Here is a 12664-nt window from a genome sequence, read left to right as displayed (position 1 = left end):
TAGAATCCGCCACATAACGCAAGCACTCAGGTCTCTCAACAGCAGGTACAAATATGACTCAGTCATTGTCCACGCTGGTGTAAACGACCTGAGACGTACCTCCTTGGACTACATGAAAAGAGACATTGAGGAGCTCTCTGATTATGTAGCCCAGGCAGGTATGACCCTGACCTTGAGCAGTATCCTACCTTCACCAAGAATGATGCCACAATACAGAGATAAGATGATCAGCTTTAACAATTGGCTTAAACACTGGTGTCATTCAAAGGGGATCCAGTGTCTGTCTGCCTGGGATGACATGCTGGACAAGCCACGCTGCTGCAAGGGACGGCTTGCACCTGTCACCCTGGGATTCCGGATATTGGCAAAGGCTCTTGCCACCCCATAGTGCCTTTTTAGGCAAGGCTCAAATTCTAAACCTGCCACCCTAGAACACAAAAAGGAAAAAACTAAGGGTAATGCTGCTCAATGCCAGAAGTCTAAATCTCAAAATGCACGCACTCGAGGCCCTTCTCAGTATGGAGAACATCGATGTCTGTGCTGTGACAGAAACCTGGTTCAAGGCTCCTGAGAGCACCCCAGCTATCAGGTTTTACCTCATATCATGCGTTCCGGCCCCAAAATCCGGACAATACCAAGAAAGGAGGGGGTATCCATATTCATCAAGGACACCCACACCTCAAGACTGGTGGCAACGCACGATGCATCGGAGACCATCCAGGTGCAATTAACCATAGGCAAGACTGCTCTGCAAATTGTAGCATGTTACAGGCCACCCTCACAAACTCAGGAACCTCACATGGCCTTCCTGAAAACACTAGAGGGGATAAATGTATCACCAAACACCATCATACTAGGTGACTTCAATTACCCTAATATAGACTGGGAACACTACTCAAGCCCAAACACCCTAGCCCAAAAGTTCCTGGAATTCATAAACTCAAATGCCATGGAACAACTAGTCACCATCCCCACAAGAGGAGATAACATACTTGATCTCATCATCACGAACATGGGAGCACAATGTTCAACACCGGAGGTGTACCCCTCACTGGTGAGATCAGACCACAAACTAATCTCGCTGGAGGTCCTCATCCCACCCCACCTGAAATAAAAAGACCACAGTAAAGAACTTCTCAAAAGCCGACTTCACACTTCTAAAGACTAGTGTGGTCTCCTTTAAGGTCCCGAGCGGGAAAACAGTACTCAAGCCGCTGAATCACTTACAAATGCCTTCTACCAGCACCTGCAGGACTGCATGGATAAGGCAATCCCAAGCAAAACAAAGACTCTTTGTACCAAAGGCAAGCATCCAGTCTGGTGGACCCCAGCCATAAACAAACTCTACAACAAAAGGAGGAAGCTACTACAAGATAGAGCAAAATCCTTAAAAGGTAAGACACCCTTGATCACTATAAGTAAAAAACTAAGAGCTCTCATAAAATCATCCAAAGCAAATTTCGAGAGAAAAATAGCTAAAGACTCAAAAGACAATCATAAGGCCTTCTTTAGCTATGTTAGAAACCTGGGAGGAAACTCCCAGATATGCTCAGAGCTAGTTCAAAATGATGTGAAGATTACTGATCCTACAGACATTGCCAACATACTGGCTGACAGGTTCAGTGCAAACTCTCCTCCCCAAAAGGAGAGATATCTATACCAAATGATTGCAGCCCCCAAACATCTCCAGCGCCCAAGTGAGAACTGCTCTCTCCAAAGCAAAAAACACAGCATCCATGGGACCTGATGGTGTCCCCGGCTGTGTGCTCCATGAGCTCAATGAGGAATTAAACCCACAGCTAGGACAGCTGTTTAATCAAAGTCTTACCTCTGGATACGTACCCAGGGAGTGGCGCACTGCAACTGTGGTACCACTTCACAAAGGCGGTGCCTCCACCGACCCTGGAAATTACCGGCCCATTAGCTTGACAAGCCTTATCTGCAAAGCCATGGAGAGGATCATAATGGACCTCATAAATAAAGACATAGGGAATTTGCAGACTTTGGATCCAACCCAGTTTGGCTTTGTCAAAGGCAGATCATGCCTTTTAAACTTGGTTGACTTTTTGAAACAGTCACCAAAGCCATTGATGAGGGAAAGGCAGTCCATACAGCCTACCTCGATCTGGCTAAGGCCTTCGATACAATACCCCACTCGGGTATCATTGAAAAACTCATCAGCTTAAATGTCAACCCATACATCACAAGATCGGTTGCAAACTGGCTGAGTGACAGAACCCACAGGGTCAGAGTTGCTGGCGCCATGTCAGACTCAAAGCCTGTCACAAGTGGTGTCCCACAGGGCTCAGTCCTGGGCCCACTCTTGTTTGGCATCTACTTTTCCGAAGTACAAGCAAACACAGGAGGGTTATGGCTGACAAAGTTTGCAGATGACTGCAAACTGGGCGCCATAGTAGAAAACACATCTGACACAGATATCCTTCAGAAGGGTCTCACAGAAACGGATAACTGGTGCCAGAGCCACGGCCTAAAGTTAAATGCCAAAAAATGCATAGTCATACCCTTCGGGAAAAACAAGGTTACCCCTAGCTACCAAATAGGTGGCAATCCACTGAGCACAGAAGAAGTTATCAGGGACCTGGGGACCCAGGTTGATAGTAGTCTGTCATTCGACACCCATGTAGCTAAAGTAGTTAGGAAGACCTTCTACATTGCCCACCTTATCATGAAGGGATTCTCATCTAGATCAAGGGAGGTCATAGTCTCCCTTTACTCATCACTCATCAGACCAATGATTGAGTACAATGCCCCATTCGGAATGTATCTGACCCGACACTTGCAGCAGCTGGAGAGGCCACAAAAGTTCCTCACCAAAAGGATAAAGGGTCTCAAAAATCTGTCCTATGCTGCCCGACTGAAAGAACTCCAGCTCTATTCAGTCGCACCGCTTGCTCAGAGGTGACCTTTGCCTAACATACAAGGCCATGTCAAACCCAGATTTGATGAATATGCTTCACCTCAAAAATCTAGATCCATCAGAGCCACAAGGGCGGAGACTTAAACCTTGACACGGCTATTAATAGGACGTGCTGGAGGGATAGATTCATCACCCAAAGACTCCCTATGCTGTGGAACAAAATCCCGGTACATGTGAGGCAGAGCACCTCGCTGGCCTTGTTCAAGAGAAATCTTGACCAATGGATGGGAGATCGCAGATATACCCCAGGGATTACCTCAGTGTCACTGCTCGACAGAGGCACAGCAAAATAATGGGTATAGTTCCCCATACTAAAGGGGTGGCGTAAGCCACAAAACGATGGGCTAGGCTTGTAAATGCCCTCGGGCAGATAGCCTAGTATGAACCTATGAACCTATGAACCTATGAACCCTTTTAATCCTGAGCTTAAAATTAAAACTGACAATTCACCACGCTTTATTCTAATTAGGATTCAATCATCCTATCCTGGGATTGTCTTGTACTCTCTTCTGATTGGCTACTGTATCTCCTTACTCAAACCAATCCTGGTAGCCTGGGATTCCATCTGAATGGCTGCTTTTATATTCCCAGTGGTATTTGTTTTTTTTTTGAAAATGACGTAGATCTAATGAAGTGTTCAGAAAAAAGTGCTTAGCACTAATAAAGCTTATCTGTGGTGGTACAGAGGTGTACATTTTGTTCCACAAACTCTAGCCTGATTTCAAAGGAACCAATTTTGTGAGGTTTAAAGGTATATTTAAGTTATTGTTTTTCTTTTTTTTTTCACTTTTTTTCTTTATCAGAGCAACAGTTTGCTGTCTATCAGTTACTTCAACTCTGAAACCAAAAACACACTTGTAATAAGACATACGAAACTCATGTACCTCAACTCTGTTCATTTAAAGTTACTATAATCATGGACCTGTAATGCTGAGTAATAAAGTTTGCTTCAATGTGTCCTGTAACCCAGCTAGGCTGTGAGAACCTGCACTGGCATATGAAGGTATGTTTACAGCAGATGTTGCAGATATTACATCTCTACATCTCCCCTGCATCTTTCTAAAAGGGATATCCCAAGGATCTCAATGTAAAAAATATTCTCTGACACAAGAAAAACAGTAAAGCAGTCCAACTCCCACAGTTCTGTCTGAAATGACATAAAAGCAAGTTCTGTATGTGAAGCGTCATTCTGCCTAAAGAGATTTTTTTAATGGACAATATCCTGCTCTGGCTGAAGTGACTCCATAACATTTTTCAAGTGTAAAGTAAGCTGTGTTGTGTGTTGTAAGTCTGTAGCAAGTTCTGAAAAGAAAATATGTTGTCTACCTAATGCATCTGATTTCTCTACAGCAACTGTAAATGTTTTCTCCTCTGCTTATCAGATGGATTAGTCTTCTTAAACAAGTAGGTTATCGTCCAAGTCAACACTGCTAAATTCAGAAATGTGAGCCACCTGCCACATCCTCACATAACTCTTGACTATATCAGAAATAGGGAAATGGACCCAGGTTCTTAGACAGCTTTCTCCGAGATGATGCAAATGTCACCACTTATCTCCACTGTAAGAAAATATAGGCTCAGTAGGATGTATCCAGCCCAAAATATAAAATATAAATAATAAACAAGTTTAGTTAGGATCTGCATCTCATCCATTTTGTAGAATAACTGGTAACACTAGTTTACAAATTCACCTTATGGTTTGGCACCTGTGTTTCTTACTGGCACAGGACACCTGTAAATTATTCATCTCCCAAGCTCCTGCTTGCACTTATCAAGGGTATCAGAACTTTTCAGAGATTTGGGATGCATGGATAGGTTTCAAAAGGCCAATTTGGTCGTTGACCTAGAACATATATTAACCTATGAAGGTACACTGCCATTATATAAAACAAATATAACCTTAATCTTTAATATCTGTTATCCCATTGATGTCTCAGCAACATAAGTGTATTAAATATGTAATGTGTAAGGCATAAATGTCGATTGCAGTCCAGTACATGGCTCTTGAAAAGTGCACACAGCAGCATTACTTTACACAGACCTTGGGCTCTGTAACCGTGCACATAGCAGCATTGCTGTGCAAAGATCTTGGGCTCTGCAACAGTGCCCATAGCAGCATTGCTGTGCACAGACCTTGGACTCAGTAATAGTGCACATAGCAGCATTGCTATGCACAGACCTGGTGGCTCTGTAACAGTGTGAATAGCAGCATTGCCATGCACAGACCTTGAGCTCTGTAAAAGTGCATATAGCAGGATTGCTGTGTACAGACTTTAGGCTCTATAATAGTGCAAATAGCAGCATTGTATAACAGTGCATATAGCAGGATTGCTGTGCACAGACCTTTGGCTCTGTAACAGTGCACATAGAAGCAATGCTGTGCACATACCTTGGGCTCTGTAACAGTGCACATAGCAGCATGGGTGTGCACAGACCTTGCGCTCTGCAATGGTGTACATAGCAGCATTGCCATGCACAGACCTTGGGCTCTGTAATAGTGCACATAGCATTGCTGTGCGCAGACCTTGGGCTCTGTAACACTACACATAGCAGAATTTCTGCACATAGAGCTTGGGATCTGTAACAGTGCACACAGCAGCATTGCTATGCACAGACCTGGGGGCTCTGTAACAGTGCACATAGCAGCATTGCTGTGAACAGACCTTGGGCTCTGTAACAGTGCACACACCAGCATTACTGTGCACAGACCTTGGGCTCTGTAAAAGTGCACATAGCCACATTGATGTGCACAGACCTGGGGGTTCTGTAACAGTGCACACAGCAGCATTGCTGTGCTCAGACCTAGGGACTCTGTAACAGTGCACATATCAGCATTGCTGTATATATATATTGATGTGAACAGACCTGGGGTTCTGTAACAGTGCAAATAGCAGCATTGCTGTGTATAGACCTTGGACTCTGTAACAGTGCACATAGCAGCATTGCTGTGCACAGACCTGGGGCTCTGTAACAGTGCACATAACAGCATTGCTTTATATAGACCTTGGGCTCTGTAACAGTGCACATAGCCACATTGATGTGCACAGACCTGGGGGTTCTGTAACAGTGCACACAGCAGCATTGCTGTGCTCAGACCTAGGGACTCTGTAACAGTGCACATATCAGCATTGCTGTATATAGAACTTGGGCTCTGTAACAGTGCACATAGCAGCACTGATGTGCACAGACCTGAGGGTTCTGTAACAATGCACATAGCAGCATTGCTGTGCACAGATCTTGTGCTCTGTAACAGTGCACATAGCAGGATTGCTGGGCACAGACCTTGTGCTCTCTAATGGTGTACATAGCAGCATTGCCATGCACAGATCTTGGGCTTTTTAACAGTGCCCAAAACATTGCTGTTCACAGACCTTGGCCTCTGTAACACTGCACATAGCAGCATTGCTGTTCACAGACCTTGATCTCTGTAACACTGCACATAGCAGCATTGCTGTGCACAGACCTTGGGCTCTATAACAGTGCAGATAGCAGAATTTCTGTACATAGACCTTTGGATCTGTAACAGTGCACACAGCAGCATTGCTGTGCACAGATATTGGGCTCTGCAACAGTGCACATAGCAACATTGCTGTGCACAGACCTTCAGCTTTGTAACACTGCACACAGCCACATTGCTGTGCACAGACATTGGGCTTTGTAACAGTGCACACAGCAGCATTGCTGTGCACAGACCTGGTAGCTCTGTAACAGTGCACATAGCAGCATTGCTGTGCACAGACCTTGGGCTCTGTGACAGTGCACATAGCAGCATTGCTGTGCAAAGACTGATCTGATCCTGTATATATTATCAAGTGTAGTTATATCTCAAAGGAAGACAGGAGGGCAAACAGTTTGCTTTCAAAAGACACTTGTTGGGGTTATGGGAGTCAGTGAGGGAATTCTTTGCTAACTTTAGAAAAAATCCTATTAAAAGCAAAAATGCTTATAATTGTATATAATTACATCATAAATGAAGTGTTAGTGTGTCTGCAGAACAAAGATAATGCTGTTGGCACAAAGTGCACCCAGTAGTCATCAGGTGTAGAGAGCAGGTGCACAAACAAAATAAGGTGTCCTTTGTTGTTGCCATTGTAGCAGTTAATAAGTTAAACATGTACTAAAACATTCAGTGTCCCATTTCAGTGTCTATCAATAAATTGTTCATTTTTATTCTTCCAGATGTGTGCCTGACTGCCAGCGCTCATTTGCACTTGGAATTCAGTGGATTGTGGTACGAACATTAGGTAAAGTATGCGCTTACTGCTGCACAAAATAGAGTGTAAGTAGCATTTAACTGCAGTCCCCCTTTGCCTGGAGTGTCACAGACAGCAGCCTTCAAAACTTTTAATACAGTCTCCTCTAAAAGTGCATTTAAACATACAGTATTAGACAAGAAGGTAACTCATAAACCAGTATAAAGATAATCTGTATTCTCAGTTGATAACAATGAGCTAAGCTGAATTTAACCATATACTTTTAGACAAGATGGTAACTTCTAAACTGATATAAAGGACTTAAGAATATCAGGTGTGAATCATGTCTTACTTGTTCTCTGTAATGGCTGTTAGATTAATTCATTCAGTCATCTGTCCATCCATCGATCTACCTATCCATTTTCTAAACTACACAATGGTAGCTAGCTAAGCAGTAGAACCCAGACTTCTCAATTCAAAATAACAACCCTTTGCTCATTCTGTAGGTCCACAAGTATTGACAGGTAAACTAAGAGACAGAGAATGAGTGAGAGAGAGATAGAGAGAGGGAGGGAGAGAGAGAGAGAGAGAGAGAGAGAGAGAGAGAGAGGGAGGGGGAGAGAGAGCTCGGCAATCAGAGATGCTTTAAATTTACTGCACAACCTCCAGCCAGTGAACTGCACTTCATAGATCTCTAGAAGGAAGACACCAAGCCTGCATCTTCATGGATGACCAAACCACCCCAACTGAGCAAACTCAACCTAGAGGCTTGTTGGCTGTACTCCAGGATCTTTAAATGTAGCCAAGATCATCATTGTATCTCAGGACAGTGTCCCACAACCAAAGAATCGATTTCATTTCCACTGCTTATATCTACAGTTTTATCTTGTCATTCACTACCCAATGTTCATGGCCATTGGAGAGAATGGTGACATACAGTGACCAGTGTTGTAAGACTTATCCTATTACTGAAATCTATCTTCACCTCCACTGTGTAGTATGATGGCTGAAGTACTGCCACATTGATCTGCTGATCATTTCACCAAACCTTCTGCCTTCACTCATGTCCAAGATTCCAAGATACTTAAACTCCTTCACATGGTATATCTGCATCTGTCTCAGCTACTGAAAACAATCCACTTTTTTTTTTTTTTTTTTAGGAAACAACTATAACTTCCGATCTGGAGATGGAGACCTTCATCCAGTTGAATTCACAGTCAGAAGCTTCATGCTTCTCTATACACTGATAAAAAGAGTCACTTTTGACCGAGAGGACATTATCTTCATACAGGAAAGGTGCAAAGCTGAAGAATACCAAGCCATAGACTCTCCCAATGATGACTGAATGTTGAAATCTTGTCAATAAAAATGATGATGAGGAAGGAAGACAAGGAACACCCTTGGAGACGTCCTGCACCAAACTTAAACATATTTAACATTGAAAATGCAAGCACTGATAACTGTTGATGTTCTTCGTGTTTCACTGTTGCAGTCTTCACATCTGGGTTATCTGCCTGCAGGTAGCTCTCAGCTGGCATGAATACCAGAGTCTTTGGATTTCTGCATCAGATGCTGTCGCTTCTTCCTTGATGTCGGGTCGTCAGGGGTATAAAACATGCAGCCGACGCCATTAAATCAGTCTTTCTTGTCATGTGGTGCCCGAAGCAGAAGCAGTTTGCAAGTGCCGGTTGGTCGACTCCTGAAATTTTTGTTTTTGAGTTTCAGAGCCAAAGTCTTCAAAAAAGTTAAGTACCCCATTGGGGATCCTTTTTCTTGCTCTAACCGATGTCAGTAAAAGTTAACAATTGTCTTACCTGCGGAAAGCAAATACCTCACAGAGATTTTCATTCTTACTGCATCCCCTGCTTAGGCCCAGACCACGACTTCCCTCGTTGTCGGTTTCGTGTCTTGTTCAACACCCAAACTATTCAGCGTCAGGCTATTTTTGCACCTAATTACTTTCATGCTCATTCTGTGTACTCCAAAATGGCTTCGTCTAGCCATCCAACTACCGATATTCTGAAAAAAATAAGGATAAAGACAGAGACAGACCGCATAGGTCCAAAACTGCCCACAATGCTTCTATTAAGCTAGTCGCCAGTTCACCGGTACTCAGTGAGGTGCTTTTGCAGCCCCTGATACCTGCTACTTCTGATTTTCATGCCTCTACTGAGACCCATTCAGAGTCCGTTATGCCTCGAGATGCTGCTTCGACTATGGAACCTGCGGATGTCTCTACCTTGGATGGGGTCCGGAGCTGCTGTGCAGGCACCAGCTTCTGAGGGTGTATTCAGGTCTACAGACATTGATATTAAACCGATGTCATCATTTTCATCCAGGCCTAAAACTCGCACCACGCCTAGAAAACTGACGAACAAACCACAGGCCCATTTGCCTAAAAAACAAATGCTTACAATGGCTGAAGACCTCATTACCTTTATTAGGGGAAGTCAGCCTTCCCTCTCTGACACCTAGAACTGAGTTTCTTTCTGATTCTCCTGATCAGGAATCTGATATTTCTGCTCCTTCTAATTACCAGGATTTTCCATTATCTACTTATGAGGATTCTGATGCAGAGGATTCCATTCCCTCTGCTTCCCCTCCAGAAGATTTTTTTTTTCGGTGAAACCGTGCACACTCTTAGGGAGCATTTCCACTGGGAAAGCCAGGATTACTCTGACTCCAAAAAGAAGCTTAGGGAATTCTTACTCCTGCCTCAACACAGGCCTTTAGCTATCCCTCCTGTTCTGGACATTGTAGATGATGCTTTCTTGGAATCTAGCCTTAACCCAGACACTTTATCTCCAGCTTCCAGAAAACCTGACAGGTACTACAGAGTACCTGACTCACAAGTTCCTCTTCAATATTCCTTCTGCTGATCCAGAGACCATTTCCCAAGGACCAAAAGGCATTAAGGCTACTGCTGCCAAAAATCCTACCCCTTCTGATAGAGATTCTAGAGCCTTAGACACAGGGGCGGCTCGTGGCATAGGGCTGCCGGACTGCAGCCCCCTCAAAAATAAAAAAAGAAAGAAAAAAAAAATGAAAAATAAAAACCCGCCAGGATTATGGGACGCGTCCGGACTGCAAGAGGAGCAGCAGGGACTCGGGACAGAGCCTTAGGGATCTCGTCGGCGTCGGGAAGGAGCATGCTTTACTGGAGTTTGTGTATGGTGCTTTACTGGAGTGTGTGTGTGTGTGTGTGTGTGAAAATGCCCCAGGTGCTTATGGTGGTGTGGTAGGGAATGCCTCAGGCTTGAACCCTGTACCCTGTATGCAGGTGTTAAAGACTTGAGTTCCCTACCCACCACCATTTGTAAAAAAATTTCAGATTTTTACCTCATATTCGATCTGATCTGTTCCTCATAATATCTGTGGTTTGTAAATGTTGCAATGCTTGATATTTGATGGTGTAGTAGTAGCATTGTTGCCTCACAGCTGCAGGTTCTTGGGTTTGATTCTTGGCTGGGGTTCCTTCTTTGTGGGGTCTGTATCTTCTCCCTGTGTTTGTGTGGGTTTGCTTTTGTGCCCTCCCATGTTACAAAGACATGTCTGCATTATTTCTTCCTGGGCCTCTGCTGAAAATTTGTTTATTTGTTCCAAGTCAGACTGTCCTGATTAAAAAATGTTAAATAAAATTGATAGGCATTTGAATTTCAGACTTAAGGGTTTCTGAATGTTTAATTCCTTGCGTATTTGATGGTGCAGTGGTAGTATTGTTGCCTCACAGCTATAGGTTTTCTGGTTTGATTCTTGGTTGGGGTGGCTTCTGTGTGGAGTCTGCATCTCCTCCATGTGTTTGTGTGGATTTGCTCTGGTGCCCTGCCATTTTACAAAGACGTGTCTGCAGTTTTAATCCCTGCTGAAAATTGGTTTTGTTCTGTCCGCAGTAAAATTGACAGGCATTTGAATTTCAGACTTCAGGTTTCTGAATGTTTAATTCCTTGCATAATTGATGGTGCGGTGGTAGTATTGTTGCCTCACAGCTATAGGTTTTCTGGTTTGATTCTTGGTTGGGGTGGCTTCTGTTTGGAGTCTGCATCTCCTGCCTGTGTTTGTGTGGATTTGCTCTGGTGCCCTGCCATTTTACAAAGATGTGTCTGCAGTTTTAATCCCTCGTCTCTGCTGAAAATTGTTTTTGTTCTGTCCGCAGTAAAATTGACAGGCATTTGAATTTCAGACTTCAGGTTTCTGAATGTTTAATTCCTTGTATAATTGATGGTGCAGTGATAGTATTGTTACCTCACAACTATAGGTTTTCTGGTTTGATTCTTGGTTGGGGTGGCTTCTGTCTGCATCTCCTCCCTGTATTTGTGTGGATTTGCTCTGGTGCCCTGCCATTTTGCAAAGACGTGTCTGCAGTATTAATCCCTGCATCTCTGCTGAAAATTGTTGTGTTCTGTCCGCAGTAAAATTGACAGGCATTTGAATTTCAGACTTCAGGTTTCTGAATGTTTAATTCCTTGCAGATTTGATGGTGCAGTGGTAGTATTGTTGCCTCACAGCTATAGGTTTTCTGGTTTGATTCTTGGTTGGGGTGGCTTCTGTGTGGAGTCTGCATCTCCTCCATGTGTTTGTGTGGATTTGCTCTGGTGCCCTGCCATTTTACAAAGACGTGTCTGCAGTTTTAATCCCTGCTGAAAATTGGTTTTGTTCTGTCCGCAGTAAAATTGACAGGCATTTGAATTTCAGACTTCAGGTTTCTGAATGTTTAATTCCTTGTATAATTGATGGTGCGGTGGTAGTATTGTTGCCTCACAGCTATAGGTTTTCTGGTTTGATTCTTGGTTGGGGTGGCTTCTGTTTGGAGTCTGCATCTCCTGCCTGTGTTTGTGTGGATTTGCTCTGATGCCCTGCCATTTTACAAAGACGTGTCTGCAGTATAAATCCCTCGTCTCTGCTGAAAATTGTTTTTGTTCTGTCCGCAGTAGAATTGACCGGCATTTGAATTTCAAACTTCATGTTCTTCAGAATACATAGTAGCACGACCTTTTTTTCTAGCAATTTTCTAAGTTTATAAGATGAATATTTTAAATTTGTCCCTATTTTTGGGACTGTATTCCCCCATTATTGGCTTCGTCCAGGTTTTTGTGCTAAGGTTGACAGCTATGGCAAGAACTGAATTCACTGAATATGGACTGTAGAATTGTGCATATTTACTGATAAAGGTGCACTGTAGAATTGTGCATATTTATTGATAATGGTGGACTGTAGAATTGTGCATATTTACTAATAATGGTGGACTGTGGAATTGCGCATATTTACTAATAATGGTGGACTGTAGAATTGTGTATATTTACTAATAATGGTGGACTGTGGAAGTCTGAGTAGACTTTTTTTATGATAAATGTTCTCAACTGGGCAGTTTTGACATTATGGGTGCATATGTTTTGTTTCATTGCTTACTGGAAAAATGTTCAAAACAAATTTAAAACACCCTCTAACAAGTGTACTGTATTGTACAAGGAATATAATTTTTAGTACAATGAGGAAGGTGTATCAAAGAGCACATGTATGTTTCATATGCAAGGGG

The 12664-nt window shown here is 43.2% G+C and overlaps 1 protein-coding gene across 7 annotated transcripts in view; it reads left to right on the top strand.

Annotated features, from left to right (window-relative positions):
* Positions 1-12664, top strand: part of SLCO4A1 (solute carrier organic anion transporter family member 4A1) — a 921682-nt gene that overhangs the window by 813028 nt on the left and 95990 nt on the right. For all 7 annotated transcript variants that reach the window (XM_044090405.1, XM_044090404.1, XR_006367160.1 and 4 more), the window contains one exon: positions 7118-7182. In XM_044090405.1, the coding sequence (XP_043946340.1) occupies positions 7118-7182 (65 nt within the window). The remainder of the gene's footprint in view (positions 1-7117; positions 7183-12664) is intronic.

Source organism: Protopterus annectens, chromosome 12.part0 (genome assembly GCF_019279795.1).
Source record: "Protopterus annectens isolate FY-2018-M chromosome 12.part0, PAN1.0, whole genome shotgun sequence".
NCBI lineage: Eukaryota > Metazoa > Chordata > Ceratodontiformes > Protopteridae > Protopterus > Protopterus annectens.
The sequence above is the reverse complement of the archived record's forward strand: the minus strand, read 5'-3'. Positions and strand labels throughout refer to the sequence as shown.